Genomic DNA, 20234 nt, shown 5'->3' with positions numbered 1-20234 from the left:
TCTCTGTATACCTTGTTTTTCGTCTTGTCCCTTTTAAGTTTACCAACTGCCCCTTATCAATTATAATTCATCATCATAACTTGTTAGGCCCACAATTGTTTTCTTATCTCTGTAAAAAGTAGTAAAATCAGTGGTCCTTGGATGAGATTGGTGGAACAACATCTGGCTTCTATAATGACCACATGTTTAATATTAGCTTTTATTTTTTTTTAGATTTTATTTGAGAGAGACAGTATGAGAGAGAGAGAGAGCACGAATGGGGGGAGGCGCAGAGGGAAAGGGAGAAGCAGACTCCCTGCTGAGCGGGGAGCCCTGAGGCGGGGCTGGATCCCAGGACCCTGGGGATCATGACCTGAGCCAAAGGCAGATGCTTAACCAACTGAGCCACCCAGGCGCCATAATATTAGCTTTTAAATCTGTCATGTTGATAGGTAGCTGTAACTTAGTAAAAATTCTAATTTATTAGCATTTATTCCTGTTTAAGATCATGTTTAAAGAAGGAATTATTAAGCATAATTAACTTAGATTATCTTTTCTTGGTTTCCTGCAGTGTGTTGTCTAGCATGACAGATGCAGTGCTGGCTCGAGTGTACAAACAATCAGATCTAGATATCCTGGCTAAAGAAGCATCCATCCCAATCATCAATGGGCTGTCAGATTTGTACCATCCTATCCAGATCCTGGCTGATTACCTCACGCTCCAGGTTGGCTTATTTGTTTGCCTTACACAAGAGCAAAATAAACAAATTGTTTCCGACTAGCTCTAAATGGAACGATTTAAATCATGGTATTGGTGTTTTGTTTTCAAATATCATTTTGGCAAAGAATTGTAGCATATGTGTGAATACTAGATCTCCAAGGGAGACAGGGCATTTAAAAAACAGATCATCAGATCCTTCTGTTCACAACTCAATTCCCAACCTCTTTTAGCACCCCTCCCATCCCCTCTTTTCTCAATCATTTTGCTTTTTGGTGACATATTTAACACGACGGATGAATAGAGAATGCTGGTGCATACACATTGGAAAAGCTTTTTGTAACCCTACATATATCTGGCTCTATGGCTTGGGAGTGAAGACTGGTGGAGTGTGCTTTGAATATTCAAAATGGTCAACTACCAAATCACTTTCTGAGAAGGAGGTCGTTTTCTATCATTTTAATAAACTAATTGTTTGAGACTGAAGTTAAGAACATGTAGAATTTATAGAATTGAGGCAAATTTAGCCATGTCCCCTTAAATTAGAAACTTGAATAACTTTGAAAATATTCATCTCATTTGGTTTGCCACAGCCAGTCTGCATGGTCTTGCCACCAGGAATCCTGACAACCATGGTTTCCGTGTCGGTGGACTGTTCTGGGAAGACAGGGAAAACTGGATAGGTCCATATTTCTCCTTATTTGAATAAGCCACACACATATTAATGTGAAGTTAAGCTCAAAATGAAATGGAACTCTTTGGTGATGAGGATAAGATTCATGCAGAGAAGACAATACAGCAATGTCAGATACCAAGGGGCTGCCTGAACGCGTGGCTTTACATACATGCCAGATAATTTAATGTTTCCCCCCGGGCCTTCATCATTACTAGATTACAAATTTGTTGAAGGACGATAAAATTTCCTATTCACCATATTGTCCCCTGCAGGACCTGGTGCGATGCCTTCATACAGAAGATATTCAAACAGTAGTTGAATGAATAGATAGCAGCTTATTAAGAACATGGCATCTAAATCAGACGGACTTGGGTTTAAATCCAAGGTTTGCCATGTAGTAGTTCTGTATCTCAAAGTTGCTTAGCCTTTCTCTTTTTAAAATATTATCTTTATGAATATATAAAATCTGTGAAACCTACAGACCGTTCAAGAAAAGTAAACACCCTTGTGCCCATTACATAGTTTTGTCAAATTTTACTTTAGAATTTTTTTGTTTTTAAATAAAATATTATAAACAGAGTTGAAGCCTACTGTGTAACTCTCCCTGATTCCATTTCCTTTTACCCCACAAAGAAATTATTATCCTGATGTTCGTATTTATAATTCCCAGGCATGCGTTTATACTTTAACTACACATGTCTATATCTGTAAACAATCAAGAATATTAATGGGCATGTTTTTTAACTTTATATAAATGTGAACATAGACACCATGTTCCACTGTTCCAGATGCATTGTTTCCCCATTCTAATACCAATGAATGTAAGCTCCATAAAGGTAGTCTTTTTTTTTTTTTTTTTTTTTTTGGTCTCCTTTCTTCATTGTTCTCTCTCCAGGGCCAAGGAAAGCCTCTGGACATTGACGGCACTCAATTTGTTGAATGAATGAATGAATGAATGAATACAACAAAGATTCAGATTTGAAATGTGTGAAACTGAGTCTCTGTATGAGTTCATATGATGTCATGGTTTAAGATATTAAGTCGTTTTGGTATTGGTTGTGATTGTGCATTCATGTATTGAATTGCTCTGTATAATGCAAAAAAAACCAAACCAAACCAAAACAAAACCCAAAACCTAGTAGTTTATTCATTCCAACAAAGCTTTAAAAATGAGGTGAAGACTGTTTCCTTTATTTTAGCCCTAATAATTATTTCACATAAGTGGATTTCCTCCTGGATGTAACTCCTCTTCCCTTGCCTCTTAGGAACACTATGGCTCTCTGAAAGGCCTCACCCTCAGCTGGATTGGGGATGGGAACAACATTCTGCATTCCATCATGATGAGTGCTGCAAAATTCGGGATGCACCTTCAGGCAGCTACTCCAAAGGTAGGGGGACTTCCTGCCTTGAGACTAAGCCCCTCTTAAACGAAAACAAACTCTCTTCCATTCCAGGAAAGCACAGGTGAGCCCACAGACCTAAAGCTATGTTACCAGCCTTACTATTACAGCCATGTGGCCTCTGGAGTGCCCATCTCCCTCTTGAGTGCCCATTTCCCATCTTGGCTGAGGCCTCTCATCCGTGAGTCTTTCCTGAAAGCCCCTCTGAATTATCCCTCTGACTGCCCTGAAACCAGCCATTATGACGACTGGCATCCTTGTGCACAGCTACCACAGGCTGAAGAAAGCGATGAGATCCAGACAGCATAGAATTCCCAAGGCAGGGAGAGAATGTTGTCATTTTTCTAATACTGCAATTTAGTAGAAAAATGTCACTCTAGTGTGAAGGTCACAGTGATGGCATCTACACCAGCTTAATATTTCAAACTCAACTCCAGCAGTCTTGCGGCTTCTTAAATCTGAGTCCCAGGCGGCTGTGAAAATGCCCCCTATATAGTTCCTGCTCTGCTGCTAATTTCACGCAGAATGTACAGGAGGCATGACTTCTTTCATGGGTCCAAAGTAACCCTTTTGATATGTAAGAAACTGGTAATAGTTGCTGCCTCTGAGAAGGGGAACTGGGAGGTTCAAGGACAGAGATAGGAGGGAGAATTTATTTTCATGGTATATCCTTTTATATGGTTTGAATTTCTTAACATGTTTATATTTTACCTACAAAATGACAAATAAATACACCCAAATAAAAAAATATAGATGCCCCAAAGAGAAGCCCTATGTTAAGATACCCCCAGTCTCATACAAAATAAATAGGCATTTTAGAGGACAAAAATTAATCCTCCAAGAGACTCATACACAAACCAGTCCTGAAGGATCCCCACAGAACCTTTTAAATACCCCATCACTAATAAGTCAAGCAGAGAAAGTCAATTATCATAGGGTTTCTCTTATTTGTGGAACATAAGGAACAGCATGGAGGACATTAGGGGAAGGAAGGGAAGAATGAAGGGGGGGAATCAGAGGGGGAGATGAACCATGAGAGATGATGGACTCTGGGAAACCAACTGAGGGTTCTAGAGGGGAGGGAGTGGGGGGATGGGTTGGCCCGGTGATGGGTATTAAGGAGGGCACGTACTGCATGGAGCACTGGGTGTTATGCACAAACAAGGACTCATGGAACACTGCATCACAAACTAATGATGTACTGTGTGGTGACTAACAACATAATAAAATAAAATTCAAAAAAATAAATACCCCATCACTACTGAATATTTCCCCATTATGTTTCTGATTGGCTACTAATATCCGACCAGGAGTCTTTAAAGGGAAAACTCCCCTAAACAGAGACTGCTTCAGAAACAAAGTGAAAGATAGAATTGGTCCTCTCATTAAGAGATGACTATTCACAATTACTGTGCACTAGGGTGTTTCTGGCCAGGCATGTGTTTGCTGTTATCTCAGTAGTGAGTGGGAGGGTTCACTCAGAAGCTAAGACATCCAGAGGCGAATATGTCAGGCCTAAAAATGGCTCCCTGCTTCTGCTTCTTGAGTTTGAGATGTTTATTTGCCAGTCACCAGGAACATGAATTACACAATGTGGATTAATGGCTGAATTTCTCTAGTAGGAAATACCCAAATCCCCAAGGCTTTCATGTGCTTTTCACCCCTTCCCGCACCAGTGTCTTGGGCTGGGTTCCCCACAAGGGATTTGATGAGGATTTGTGTACAGGTGATTTATTAAAGAAGTACTCCTAAGGAAGGCCTGTAGGAGAATAGGAGGACAGAGAAAGGGAAGAATCTAAGCAAGAGGGCCATTTATAGTCACCAACCATCCCGGTGTGCCTAAGATGGAGGGATTTCCAGGAACATCAGACAATCGGTGCTAAAACTGGGAGACTCTCAGGCAAGCCGGCATGATTTGGTCACGCTTGTGCCATGTCAGGCACCATCCTACAGAAGGAAGCTTCAGCCTGATCCCACAGGTGAGCTCAGGAGTGTAACTTATGCCCCAGAGTGGTCTCAACCTGAGGCAAGGAGGGTGGGCTTTCTTTTTTTTTTTTCTTAAAGATTTTATTTATTAAAAAGAGAGAGAGAGAGAGAGAGAGAGAGTGCTTGAGCGAGGGGAGGGGCTGAGAGAGAATCCCAAGCGGGCTCCACACTGAGAGCCGATGCAGGGCTCGATCTCAGGACCCTGAGATCATGACCTGAGCCAAAATCAAGAATCAGATGCTTAACCAACTAAGCCACCCACGTGCCCCCGAAGGTAGGCTTTCATCCTTTGAACCAGTCATTGGTCAAGGGCAGCAAGGGGAGGGAGGGTGGCAAATCCCCTGGCACTTTTGGCAGGAAAAGCAGCTGGGTAGCCAGAGGGCTGTCTTCTGAGAAAGAGCTACAAGTGCTGTTCAAAGCCCACTGAAATGGGGAGAGGGAGCAAAAGCTATAAAAAGGAATCCTAGGACGGTACCTGGGCAGAGCACCGGCATTGTCCGCTGCCCCCTGCCAAAGGAAAAGGAAACAAAATGCTTTTCCCTAGTGCTCTTGCTGAACCAGTTTGAGTCAATGCGCCCTGCTGCCTTAGTTTGCAAGGGCTGCCATAACAAAGTACCACAAACTGGGTGGCTTTGAACAACAGAAATATATTGTTTATAGTTCTGGAGACTAGAAGTCCAAAATCAAGATGGTGGCCGGGCCCACGCTCTCTCTGAAGCCTCTCGGAGAGGATCCTCCTTGTCTCTCTCCACAGCCCCAGGCTTCCTGGGCTTGTGGCTACATCCCTCCAGTCTCTGCCTCCATGTTCTTGCCTTTATGCCTGTGTTTCTTTATACAAATGTCCCTCTTCACGAGAGGACATCAGTCATGTTGATGTAGGCCCACCCTATTCCAGCGTGACCTCATCTTAACTAATTACATCTGTGAAGACCCTCCTAAGCAAGGTTACATTCTGAGGTTCTGGCTGAGAATGAATTTTGGGGAGGATACTATTCTACCTAATACGCTTGCCATAGAAGGAATGGCGGGCACGGACCATAGCATGTATTCAGAAACTACCCTATTATAGTAAACTGTGGGGACTCAGAGAGAGAACTCTTACAGCAGATAATTCTCTTTCATTCAGCATAAATGGAAATGAAGGGTCAGATCTGACATGTGCTTAAGGCGGTTCTTCTTCACTTTATGGGAAAAGTTAGCACACTGTCACTACAAATCCAGTTTGAAGAAAGGCTCTGTATTAATGCAAACTATGATTGTATTTGGTTTTTACAGTGAAAACATCTATTAACAATAACTGTTCCCTGCTAGAAGATGTTTCTGGAGAGGCTTTATTCTGTTGGAAAAATATAGGATTTAAACATTTTATGGTGTGTCAGAGATGTTTTATTAACACCAAAGGGAAAAGTTTGAGTCTTACAAAGTAGGTTCAGTATTGTTCTTATGCAGAAACTCATTTAAATGACAGAGAGTGCTAAAACTTTGTTAAATCTTAGTGGGAGTAAGAGTTTTAAAAAGTCTTTGGGAAAGTGCGGTAGTGCAGAAGTTGTTCAGTTAATCTGTAAGTAGGCCTATTTTCTTTCAAGATAAAGCCAGGAGATTTATTGTAAATTTAAGAAGCCCTGAAGTTTCCAAGGCCATAATTAATCTATTTCCCCATTCTTCAACTGAGAATAACTTACATGTTCAAGAAAACATAATTTTGTCCTTGACTGTAAAATTGCTCCATAAACTATTGATGGTAATGATTTTTTAACATTGTTCTAAGTGAATATTTAGACTGAACTGGGTTTGTTAATCACCTTCTTCCTCTGGTTTTAAGATTTATGTAAAAGCCAATGAGTGATTTAGTATTGAAAGCTGAGCTGTGAGTAAAGAATTTCTCTTTGTATTCTCAGTCATGGCCCAGTGCATGCAAGGTTGGGTGATTTTCTAATTTCCAAACCTCTCTGTTGGTTCTCGAAGTACTTATTGATTCCTTCTGTAAGAATGATTATATGTAGGGAGTATAAAACCTGCTTTCTAGAGGGAAGGCTAAATTTTCAGGGCAGGAGCCACATGGGGTAATGGTCAAGTCTCTTCATTTATGTTTAGTAGTATGAATGGTCACAACATTAGTTACTAAATTAGCAAAGCTTTATTAATTACCTTCTCCAAATCCCGATAAAAAAGCTCCAGAACTTATGGCTATTTGAGGGTGCTAAAATGTCTGCAGCCATCATCATCAGCGTCATGCATAGTTTCTTTCGAGAATTTTGTAAGGAGAGAAGGACCTACAGTAGACACTCGTGTGCAAATAGACACAGTTTCAAATGAATGAACCTGAACATACCTGTGGCAGGATGAGGTTACTGGGAGTAGACTCTGAGACAGAGTTTGGTGTGCAGGATGTTTATTAGGGCATGCCCTTGAGATCAACATCTGTGGAAGGGAAGGGAAGGAAGCAGGAGTGGGCAGAGGAAGAAGCCGAGCCATAATTCAGGCCCAACAACAGCCTCGTCTGACCTTGCAGAGACTTCTAGATCCGAGATGGCCATTTGGAGCTGTTCCAAGTTGGGAGGAGGGAGTCAAGTTTCTATCTCCTCCTGTCAATCAGTCATTGAATGTAGGTCGCCCCAGAAGGGGATGCAACCTTGGATGAGTCAGCTCTCTCTGCAGCTGAGGCAGTGCCCAAAGAGGGTTGGCGGCGGAAAGCCATCTTCTGGCAGCACGCCCAGCAGCTGGGGGCATAAGTCCTTTCTTCACGAAGTGGGGATATGAGTGGCGTATCACAGGGAGCACCACAATGCTCCACTGAGCATTTATAAAACCCGACTTATAATAAATGCTAAGAATTCAAGAAAATGAGAAGGACAGAGGAAGGTGAGAGTAGCTGTGGTGTGTAGACTGACAAGACCTCCAGATGGAGGGTCCGGAGGTGAGGCTGGGCTAGAGGTTTGACAAAAGAAGAGCTGACATGTTCCAACGAAGACGCCCAGGAGGCGACAGGGGGAGGTGTTCAAGGGTGAAAGGCTGAGATGGCAGAAAAGGGCAAGACACGTACGGCGGTAACACTAAGATTGGCTTTCCTGCAGCAAGATGTTGCGAAGAATTAAAAGAGACAGAAACAGGGAATGTTGGCGGGCGGGGCGGCGGGGTGGGGGGGAGACTTGGTACTCTTAATCAGCTTCGACTTAAGGAACACGTGGTAAAAATTGCAGGCTTCAGAGGAAACAATCCTTGCTGCTGTGTACGGCACAGATTGGAGGGTAAGGAGGGAGACAGAGGGGCTACCGGGGGGTCTGGAATAGCTCAGGGGGGGCTTTAGTGCCCCCTAACGTCCCCTCACCTAGAGTTGAGACTAGGCCAAGCCAGCAAGGCTCTTCTGGTGTGCCATTTGTGCTCGCAAAGACTCTGACAGGCCTGCTTAAACCCTGTGTCCCAGGCACCCGGCGTGCTTCACCCAAACCCCGACCCTGCTCTCACCAAACCATCCCAAACAAATACATTTGAGCAAAACCAGCGTACTTGTGGTGTAAATGCCATTTCAAAGCACGCACCCTGCACTCAGAACCCTGGCACGTGGCCTGTGAGTATTTAGCTGGGGTGCTTGGGGAAGGTTCTTCTGAGAAGGAGACATTTGAGCTGAGACCTGAAAGCATTATCCACATGAAGTGAGCGGAGCAAAGCATTCCAGACAAAAAAAGCATTAAAAAAAAACTAACAGACTCTTAATCTCAAGAAACAATCTGAGGGTTGCTGGAGTGGGGGTGGGGTGGGAGGGATGGGTGGCTGGGTGATGGACATTGGGGAGGGTATGTGCTACGGTGAGCGTGGTGAACTGTGTAAGACTGTTGAATCACAGACGGGTACCCCTGAAACAAATAATACATTGTATGTTAATAAAAAAATAAAAAGAGAAACAAGTTACAAAAAAAATAAATGAATCTTAAAAACAAAAACAAGACAAAACAAAAAACCCACACAGCTCGTGGAAAGATGGCGACAAAACTGCATCAGCTTGTAGAATTATGAATATAATCCTCTTACACTATTAGAGGGAAGAGAAGAGGCACTACGGAGAGCTGAAAAGCACCACGCCCTGTTTATCTGGCTAATTAAAGAGGTCAAGGATAATAAGAGAAAGATGGGGCAGCTGGTTACCTTGCTAAATTCCCAAAAGCACTATGAAGGTTTGGAATTCTAGATATAAATATCGTATTCTACTGAAGGCGGCTGAGCTACAACTTGAAGGACAGCGAGAATACTGTTGAGAGTAAAATAATGCATATATAAGACAGCCTAGCACAAAACAATTGCCTAAATAATAGTTGAATTCTTCCCTCTGCAGGGTTATGAACCAGATCCCAGTGTGACCAAGTTGGCAGAGCAATATGCCAAGGAGGTATGCTCCTTATATGTAAACTTAGAATGGCCTTTCTCGGTCCCATGAAGTGGTTTAACTGGCATGCTTGTGTATGCTAGAACGGCACCAAGCTGTCGCTGACGAATGATCCACTGGAAGCGGCTCGTGGAGGCAATGTATTAATTACAGACACGTGGATAAGCATGGGACAAGAAGAGGAGAAGAAAAAGCGGCTCCAGGCTTTCCAAGGTTACCAGGTTACAATGAAGGTACAAATTGATGCCTCTCTGAGGGTTCATCAATTCCATCCATACAGGGCCGAACCATCTAATCACTCGTTCACTTTGGGGACAGCCGACTGTCCTTTCCTTCCTTATAAAGGACTCGCTGACTGCATCCTCCAGGGATTTCTCTCCTCCTGAAGCTTAGCTATGTCCTTTGGAAAGACACTTTTGTCCTGGATGCAGGAATTTGCAACCCAGGCGGAAGGGAGAGGCAAGCTTTTCCCTCTCACAGCAATGGAGGCATGGAGGCATGGGAGTGCTTTGCTCTGTGTGTGTCTAGAGACGGTGCTACTTTTGTTGCATGCAGTTTCTTCTGATTTCTCCTCTAAGAAAAGCTGCATAATTATGTTCTTCAGGCTAGTCCTTGCCTCTAGTTGTTAAGGACTCTCAAGTCCGGTTTAGCTTTGCTTACTGCTTCCAGGGTATTCATTCCCAGGGGAATCCCATCTACTCTGATGCCTTTCCTTAAGATCCGAAGCAATGCTTCTCAGTGTTGAGCCTGCCTCCGGATTGCCTGGAGCTGTTAATACACAGCTGGCAGGACCCCACTCCCCTGGGGTTCAGAATTAGTAGGTCAGAGGTGGGACCCAAGAACTGCAATGCTGCTGCTCTGGGGTCACACTTGGAGAACGGCTCTTCTGGAGGAATACTCTACCAGGCAAGTGTACATTGGGATTTTGTCAGCAGAGCAGCTAGTCTGTTTCGGTGGAGAAAGGGATTGAGCAAACACAATAGATATTTCACTGATAAAGCAATACATAAATACAAGCTCCTTATTTATCCATGTCAATAGAATGAAGTTTGGAAAATAAAAAGTGAAAGTGTCTTTCCTTCATCCCTTCAACAGTGACTATTCCCAGAGGGAGCCACTGTTCAACAATTTGATGCATCTCTTTGCAGACCTTTTCCGTGTATTTATGTATGCCTTCACATACACACACACAACTCCTGATTGCTCATAAATGGCATATTAGACATATTATTCTGACTTACATTTCCCACTTAACAAATCTTAGATTTTCTTGGCCATTTATTTAGATATTTTTCATTCCTTTAAATGGTTGCATAAAATTCCGAAGTCTGGGTGGACTATGTTTTATGTTGATAAATCAGGCTTATTTCCAACGATCCCAATTACAAACAATGCTGCAATGAAGATCCTTATACATATTTCCTTGTGCAAGTATTATTGGAGAATAGATCCCTGGAAAAATAATTTCTGGGTAAAGTGGTATATACTTTTTAAAATAGATAAATGCTGCTAAATAGCCATCCAAAAAGAATTGATAATTTATACTCTCTCCACACTCTTTCTATTCTGTTATTTGCATTTTTAATTTTTAAAATTTGTATCTCATGCTTCTTAAATTTTGCATTTCCTTGATTACTAATGAAGCTAAACATCTTTTCATGTTTACTGGCCACTTCCATCTGCTTTTCTATAAAATGCTATCCTATCCTTTGCCCATTTTCTATTTTTTTGCCATTATTGGTCATAGGAATTGTTTATACATTATGGCTAATCGCTTGTCATATATGTGGCAAATACGTTCGTGGAGAAATTCTAAACTCCTTGTGGTTTATCTCGTACTTGCCTTGACTGACCTTATGCATTTTTGTGGTGCTGGGACTGCAGCTTGAAGGACATTCATCTCACTGATGTGTGACTGACTCAAATGTTATTCCTTTCCCATGTTACTTTGCCGTTATTTTAGAAATTCAGAAGGTTCTGAACCTCGAACAAGTATGGGAAGTAAAACAAAATTTTAGTACAAAGGCAGTCATTTTGAGGTAAGAAATTATGAGGGAATGCAGTTTTGACTCTGTAAGTGAACAATGGAAATGGATGGGAAAATGTAGCTTTTAGGACTTAATGGCTGGAGAAAATTAAAACTGTTAGGACTTTTGCATTAAGAAGGAAACCTCTGGTGCATAGTGCCCATAATCCTGTTTAATGTACTCCTATCTCAGCACGCTCTCTTTCAAAAGTGTTTTAATTAGTGATGAAGTGTGCTTCAACCGTTAAAAACCGTAACTTGGAGATAAGCTCAAAATATAACATAATCCCATAAAAGTGACTTTTAAAATATATTGGGCATAATGGGTGACTTTTGCTATCAGCCACATATTGTACCAATAGAGCTCTTTACTGAAATGTCCACAATCCCTCTAGACAGAGAACCAGAAAACTGAGTTAGTGGTTTAATTTGGAGTAATGATCTCCCGAATCAAAAAAAAATGGCTATAAAATTCCATACGTTGAAAGTACCATTTATGTTTCCCTTTGGTGCCTTGAATTTAAGCCACCCCTCTGCCTCATCTCTCCCTTTGCATTTGGTCTCTGACTCCACACCATATGTGTGTTTAAATATTGAAGAAGACAAATGTGATAGCTGTGTACGCTAGTCAAAACAAAGTCTCATCCCATCTCTTCTTTAGACTGCTAAAGTTGCTGCCTCTGACTGGACATTTTTACACTGCTTGCCCAGAAAGCCAGAAGAAGTGGATGATGAAGTGTTTTATTCTCCACAGTCACTAGTGTTCCCAGAGGCTGAAAACAGGAAGTGGACAATCATGGTAAGCAAGAAATGGGGAATGGAGGCTCAGAAGGGGTTCTCTTTGTGGCCCTAACTTAGTCATTCATACCTTTTGGTAAATAATAAGCAACTGAGATTATCCACCTACATGACTTGCTCATATGGCATCTATTTTTTTCCCAGAAAGTTCATAAAAGATTATTATTGCTTATTAGCATTTATATTACATTTTAATGGTGTAAAATTGATCTCCTTCCAAATATATCTATTATTATTTTTTAGAGAGAGAGAGAGAGAGAGAGCAGGGGGGAGGGGCAGAGGGAGAGGGAGAGAGAGAATCCCAAGCAGGCTTCACGCTGGGCTCAATCTCATGACCCTGAGATCATGACCTGAGCTGAAATCAAGAGTCGGGTGCTCAACCAACTGAGACACCCAGGTGCCTCCGAATATATCTATTTTAGTAAAAATTCTGACTGCTCTTGATCAGCCTGAACACCAGCCACCATTGCCGGCCAACCATTATATGGTACAATTCTTATTTTACAATCCCCTTGTTAATGTTTATAGAGGTCCCTAATTCAGTGCCTGGCACAAAATGAGTGTTCAAAGAAATCATATTTCCTTTCTCTTCTCTTCCTTTCATGACTTACCTAGCTCATTGTTTTGGTTCTCTACTTGACTTTGGCTTATAGATATATCCGTTTTAGGTATTGAACATTTCGAGAACTGCAACAAAACAAATCTTAAAAAATACTTGTCCCCTTAACATAACTTTCACCTTCATCACTGCTATTCTAGGAAATATTAACCTCACATCTGTGTGTTACAATATTCCAAACATCACCTTCTTCTCTAGAAAACTGATATTCAAGTGCCATAATTTAGTACCACTGTTTTTTCGTTTTTAGTTGATTTAACTGATCTCAATTTTTGTACCAGCTGGAGTCTTACTGGCAAACAGAGTCCACTCTAGGAAAGATAAAAAGATAATATAGGAATTTATTAAAAGACATTTAGCAGTGCCCAGAATCTCTGGAGAAAGAAGGTACAGCTAATCATTCTTGGACACCACATATTCAGAAATATAGGCAGGACAATCACCCAACAACACTGTGGTTCTTTAGTAGCCAAACACCACTGACACAGCTACCCAAAGCCTGGTACCTAAGACCCCTGAAACTAAATGCCAGATACTCCATTATTGCTGCCCCAGCTGAACCAGATACCCCCACCTGCAAATAGACCAGATCTAATCTCCCAGAGGACGGCTTCCACTGCACATTGTTCACTTATGGCTCAAAGACTTGAGTAGATACATTTGAGTGGCATGTCTGCACCTTAGCTTCTGGGAAATGTAGTTTATAGCTTGCAACTTCTGGAGTACAGAAAAACGAGCTGGAAAAGACTCTGGTAATTTTTTTTTTATCTAATGGGAATACATTTTATCTAAGTGGGAATAGATAGGGTTATTGTGAGCATTAAAATAATACATGTAGAGCCTTTACTATGGTATCTAATACACTGTAAATATTATTACAATTATTATCACTGACATCATCTTCATTGTTGACCTAATACAGTGACCAGCAAGGGTTTGAGCTCCACTATGGCTGCTTGAAAGCCAGTCATGATTCCCTTTCCAAAGGAAAGTTACGTTTCAGGACTAAATTTGTCATATCTAATAAGAGGGATGGGTTTTTTTTTTTTTACTGTGCCTTCCAGCTTGCCACCTCAGGACACTAGCTTTGGCCAAAATGGCAACTGCCACGTTATCTAGCCCAGTGCTTCTAAAGCTTCAAATGTCTATTTGAATCACCTAGGGATCTTGTTAAAAGTACAGACCCAGTAGGCCTGAGATGGGGCCCAAGAGCCAGCATTTCTAACAAGCACCTAGATAATGCAGATGCTGCTGTCCTGCAGACCACATTTTGAGTTGCAAAGATCTAGATGACAAAAAAGAAAATGTAAGCTCTCCAACCATATACCTCAGGAAGAGTCATGGCAAAAAATTTTCCTCAAGCTCTATTCTTTCTCAGAAGACAATTGAAGTTACAAAGATAAATCACCTGAATCTGTTAAAATATGACCTTTGTAGAAATTCAGTGGGGAAAAATTAAAAGAAATGTTGCCAAAATATCGTTTATGGAGATGCTCTGTGCTTCCGAATTTTTGAAGAGCTTATTAAACAACATCTTTAAATTTAATTTACTTTATTTTTTAAAGATTTTATTTATTGTCAGAGAGAGAGAGAGAGAGAGAGCACAAGCAGGGGGAGTGGCAGGCAGAGGGAGAAGCAGACTCCCAGCTGAGCAAGGAGCCCGACGTGGGGCCGGATCCCAGGACCCTGGGATCATGACCTGAGCCTAAGGCAGATGCTTAACCCACTGAGCCACCCAGGCGTCCCTTGAATTTACTTTAAAAAATTAAATACATCATGTATTCACATTGTTGATATGCTTACAAGGATAAATATATATATGCATATATATACATAGATAGATAGATACACATACACACGTACATACACAAAGTGAAATCTTATGCCCACCTATTTTCCATCTGTCTAAGCCCTACCACCATCTCTCCATACCCCACCTTCCTGAAGTGCCCACTATTATTAGGGGAAAATATATTTTAAAGCAAACAAGAGGCATAGCCATGTTAAAATGAAGGTAGAGCATCTAAAATAGAAAGAATACTTGCCTGGGAGTGAGGAGACCTGTACCCTAGCTGCATTCTTTACATACTGCTTCCTTCATATACTTTATATAGTCTTTAATGCTAGTCAGCTGTGCCATCTTGGATAGGTATTAACTCTCTGGTCCTGGTTTCCTCACAAATAAGATCAACAGGTCAAGCCATATAGATGGCAAATGATTTTTTTTTATAGGTCCTCAATCTCACGAACAGGCTACTGAAGTCCTATGTTCTGGAAGAGAGGTGGTGACACACATGCTACACTCTTCATGTCTCTGAGCTAGATGATTGGAGGTCCCACTGAGTGAAGTTCGTGTTGGCAATCATATACTATGCATCTACCGGGTGCCAGTCCCTCTGCCAGGCATTGGTGATTTAAAAAAAAAATGAATAGTATGCAGTCCCCACTCAGCCTGTACAATTCATAGGAATATGACATTTTCAAGAGAGATGAGACCCTAGAGATTGTCTAGTCTAAATTCCTATTTTACGTGCAAAGAAATGATTCTTACGTAGCTTACTTAGAATGGCGTTTAGGCTCAACACTACTGAGATAGATTTATCTGGGATGTTCTAAAGTCACAGTATCTGTTTTCCTCTAGAACTTCCCTATCCAATGCAATAGCTACTAGGCACATGTGGCTATTTCTATTTAAATTTAAACTAATTAAAATATAATACAATGTACAAGTGAATTCCTCAGACATACTAAGTACATTTTAAGTGCTCAATAGCCACACTTGGCTGGTGGCTACATTATTTGTATTTGACAGCAGAGACATAGAACATTTTGATAATTGCACAATGTTCTCCTAGACAGGACTACTGTTTAGAGAATGACTTCCACACACAATATCATTTAAAATCACGTGGAAAAAGAAAGGAAAAATATAATCTAGCCTCAAGTTCTAACATGTCCACAATGACTGATGGCAAGTATATAACTAAATTGGGTGGGGCTTGTTCTAAAAGCATATAACATTTTTAATGCAAATGCATACTCTTTCAGTACTTAGAGGAGCTTTTCAAGGCCTCCATGTTGGGTGAATTCCAGCTGTGCTTGTCAGAACACTCTAGTAATCACATCATTCTCTCCATAGTGCACAGGCTTTTGGATCCCTTTGTTTTGTTTTTTAAATATACCCTCTCCTCCCCACAAAGGTTGCTTTTGCATTTTTGAATAATTAGTAAGGTTGTAGGACTCATAAAATGTCAAGTACCTTTCTTCCTTTGCCTACAATTTTTACTGTGAACCTAAAGTAACCTAAAGGGACCCTGCAAAAGAGCTGATACTTCAAAGCACTGCTATCAGGATGATCCTTAGATAATACAAGACCACTGCAAATCTAATTCACAGTATTTTAGTCCTTTATTTCTCTCCAAGTTAGGGGTGCCAGATTAAATACAAGATACCCAGTTAAACTGGAATTTCAGATAAACAACAAATAATTTTTTAGTAGAGGTATGTCCCATGCAATATTTGGAACATACTTACGGTTTTTTAAAAAACTGCTTTCTGAAATGCCAATTTAACTGTCTGCATTTATTGATTTAACCAAATCTGGCAACTCTACTCCAAGTTGACTTTCTAAGATTTAACATTTGAAAATAAATTTGACACATGCAATGACCATTAAAAATAAAACAAAATCTGAGATGTGATCCTAGAAACCCATAAAGAAGCTAAAATATTTCACCTGGGAGATGTTCTTATCCCAGAGTTTGGCCTTCCTAGTTTCTTCTTGTCATTCAGATCTCAAATGCCATTCCTTTAACAAGGCCTTCCCTGGCCACCCACTCTTAAGAGGTTCTCCAGGCTCCTTTATCCCATTTTAAATTTTATTTTATTTAAAGATTTTTTATTTATTCATTTGAGAGAGACAGAGAGAGGGAGAGCAAGCAAGAGCATGAGCAGGGGGGGGAGGTCAGAGAGAGAAGGAGAAGCAGACTCCCTGCTGAGCAGGGTGCCTGACGTAGGGCTCAATCCCAGGAGCCCAGGATCATGACCTGAGCCAAAAGCAGACGCCCAATTGACTTAGGCACCCAGGTGCCCCTCCATTTTTTATTTTATTTTCTAACGACACTTATCACTATTTAATATTTTCTTGTTTGTTTCCTGTCCCCCTACTATAATGAAAACTCCTTCATAAGAGCATCGATCTTGTCTATATTGTTCTTTGTTATACCCGGTATGGTGCATGACACCCTAAATATGTGCTCAAAACATTTTTGTAGCCTAATGGCGATATAGGGTATTGGTTCTAGAACACAGACTTTGGAAATCAAGTTAAAATCTGGCTCTCTGTGTGATCTTGAGCAAGTATAAGTCCAGTTTATTCATACGATAATGGATATAAAAATAGGAACAACTTCATAAGTTTATGAGGATTAAATGAAGTAAGAGTCATCTGAGCATAGTGGTTCAGGTCTTAGGGACAGGCAGATGCAGATCTATCCCCTACTATCACCACTCAGGAAAATACCTACTCCTTCCTCCTCTGGATTTTCTCTCTCTCAGCAATTCACACAAGTAGGGAAGGATATTAAGTGGTATGATGCACATAAAGCACTCAGTACAGGGCCCAACACATGGTAAACTGTTCAATAAATACATTCAATGAATACCTATGAAATATAAGACCTGCATTTCTGATACAGGCTAGGGACACATATACATTATGGTCAAAAGGAGACAGTAAGTACCTGTAAGGCAGTAAAACCACCTCCTAAGGGTGAAGTCAGAGAAACCTGAGTCCAAACCCAGTTGTGTACTATCTGTTGTTTCCAGGATTTTCCCATCTATAAATGATAATAACAGAAGTTATCTTAGAAGCTTATTGCATTAAATGAGATAATGTATAGACATTTCTCTCTAACTTACCTAGCAGCACCTAGCACAGTGCCTGGCAAATATTTCTTAAGTGACCAACACATGATAAGGCACTTAGTCTGGCACATAGTAAGCACTCAGTAAGCACTTGTTGTGGTTGTTTCTGATATTTTTACTGTTGTCATTGTGGAAGTTGGGAATAGTAACAGTGCAAATTACCATTTGTGGGTGACAGCCTAATGGGAAGCTATATTCTTGGTTATAAATATTCCTTCATGAGGACCCAGATTCAGATAGACATTGTTCACTAGCCCAAATAATTTACTTTTCTTACTCTACATCGATTGATTCTAAACTTCTCTAGGTTACAAGTGACCAAACCACAGCATAAAATCAGGATGAGAGGGACTATATTTCTCCAAAACCAGCCAATACCTAAGTTTCACTTATGACTGGAAAATCCAGTCATGGCTACCACCATGGTATCTCATTTCATGTCTCTCACCCGCTAGTCCTGGAATGAGGCCTAAGTAAACATGGGGTTTCTGCATTTATTTGGGTCAGCCTGATCCCTCCTGACCTTCCTCTATCCAAATAAAAATAAATATTAATTCAGAACTGTCCCCTTGTCATTTCCTTGGGAAAACACATTTTAATGACAGGCCTTCAAAGTGGCAACCCAGTTCCTCTTCCTTAAGTCCCTAGGCAGACTCTTGCTACTGTTTACCCATTTCTTTCTTTCTCTCTCTTTCTTTGTTGTGTCGTCCCAGGCTGTCATGGTGTCCCTGCTGACAGATTATTCACCTCAGCTTCAGAAACCAAAGTTTTGATGCAGTGATGTTTGTCAAGAGAGAAATAATGTTCTTCAGTAACCGAATGAGTCAGTTTATGGAGGAAGAAGAAGAGAATCTAAGAAACAAATCCTGATACACAGTACAGGTGAATGAAATGCTATTGCTTTGCCATTGTGGAACCTTCCTGAAGGCCTTAATTGAAGTGCAGATGTACTACAATACATGGCTTGACTTGGTTTAAACTCTCTAATGCACAATTTCTGAGTTACATTTGGGTATCATATTAATCATCATATACATTTGCTTCAACTAAACATAAAATACTGTGTTCATAATGCATAATGTCTAAGCCATTAAATGTAATCTATGCTTATTACCTTAATAAATTATCACCCGTGCTAATTTATAAGTAAACATTTACCAGCAGTCAGCTGCTGGTAGATCTGTGGGCTGTGTTCATATCCCCCAGGACCAACAAGGAAGCCAAATGATCCATCTTGCTGATGTAGTACAGTTTTCAGGCAAATGAGGTGCACAGACTATTCACTTATGGAGGTAAATGATGAAATTCTCAGAAAATAGCTATAACTGTGCCCAAACTCAAGTTTTTTTTCCAGTCATATGTGGGAAGGAGGATTTTTCAAGAGCACACATCTCTTCGCCGTAATGAACACTCAATGTCAAAAGCCTAAAGAAGCCTTTGTGAACAAGTGGCAAAACCATGGAAACCTAGCTGGGAACGTAAGATCCGTTACAGAGCGGCATTTTCGTAGGTTCAAATTCTCCAGCAGGAGCAATTTAATTTTTTCATGTTTGTGCTTATTGTGCATCTACTCACACCACACGCTGAATGTGTCTATAAATCCACTGCTTGCCACATTTTAGTCCATTCTTTCTCTACGATTTTGGTTCAGGATAATAAAAATTTGCATCACTGGATTATTATAATGTAATTAAAGCTACATGCTTTTGTGGGTGACCAAAATTTGTATTGTTGAATTATTATGATACAAATTAAACATTTTTAGTTAAAATATTAAATAACATAAGTGGAACTTTAAGAAAATAATGTATTTTGCAGAGGACAAAAAAAGTAACCATCTTTATGTTTCACCTCTACTATTAGAAGAATGTTTCCAGGCTGGTTGACAGATATTCTTTAGCAGATACCTATGACTTAAATGAGTAAGAGATGAATTACAAAATAGATTTGCGATGAACATGCAATAAAACACATTTTTAGAGGGGAAAAAGGCTGCTAATGTTGCAAGAGAAAAATCAGTTTTTCTAGTACATATCAAAGTTGACTTTCTTGTCTATGATAATTTCTTGGGACCACTTAAGAAAGAAATAATGGAGTTTAAAAGACTTCTTCCAGTAGAGACTATAGAATGATTGAACCAGAAGGTGCCATGTAGACTGTGGAGGCTGTCCCTCCAATTACCTACGTACAAAGGACATAATCCTGAATATCCTTCCACTTTCTAAATGGTTGCCCATGGCATGGCACTTAAAAACTACCAAAAACAGAACACAATTAAAAACATATCTCTTTACTGCTTACTCTCTGAACCAAATGGAAGGTATACTTTTCTTCACTCAATCAGAAAGAACTTCTAATCATTTTCTTGTCATAATGTAGTCACTTTACCTCAAAAATCCTCAAAGTTTTCTTTTTTGTATACACACAATTTAATATCGTTCTCAACCCAAAACCATAGGAATTTATTTGCTTTCCTAACTTTTCATCTTAAGAAGACATTATTTATAATATTAGGAATAAAGAAAACAGGGAAGGAAGATTTAGCCTTAATTTTTCCAAAGCTATTTTTAATGTCCTGTTTCTTTTTATGCTTTCCTCCCTCATCACCCTTCCTATGTATCTACTTCATCAACAAAGATTAACAAAAACTCCAGCAATGACCCTTGGGTCTCTGGTGTACATAATAGATCCTATCCACTTAATATAATTAGCCAAAGAGTTCCTT

The 20234-nt window shown here is 40.3% G+C and overlaps 1 protein-coding gene across 1 annotated transcript in view; it reads left to right on the top strand.

Annotated features, from left to right (window-relative positions):
* The window catches only part of OTC (ornithine transcarbamylase), a 67469-nt gene extending 47669 nt beyond the window's left edge, over window positions 1-19800 (top strand). Inside the window, exons 5-10 of the mRNA XM_025857789.2 lie at window positions 551-704; window positions 2639-2761; window positions 9090-9143; window positions 9224-9373; window positions 11828-11965; window positions 18223-19800. Of these exons, the coding sequence (XP_025713574.1) occupies window positions 551-704; window positions 2639-2761; window positions 9090-9143; window positions 9224-9373; window positions 11828-11965; window positions 18223-18282 (679 nt within the window). The 3' untranslated portion in view covers window positions 18283-19800. The remainder of the gene's footprint in view (window positions 1-550; window positions 705-2638; window positions 2762-9089; window positions 9144-9223; window positions 9374-11827; window positions 11966-18222) is intronic.
* Window positions 19801-20234: the final 434 nt, after the last annotated feature.

The sequence above is a fragment of the Callorhinus ursinus genome, unplaced genomic scaffold (assembly GCF_003265705.2).
Source record: "Callorhinus ursinus isolate GAN/ISIS: 27379988/994484 unplaced genomic scaffold, GSC_fseal_2.0 scaffold16, whole genome shotgun sequence".
In the NCBI taxonomy this organism is placed as follows: Eukaryota; Metazoa; Chordata; class Mammalia; order Carnivora; family Otariidae; genus Callorhinus; species Callorhinus ursinus.
Note: the sequence above shows the minus strand (reverse complement) of the source record. Positions and strands in the feature narration are given on the sequence as shown.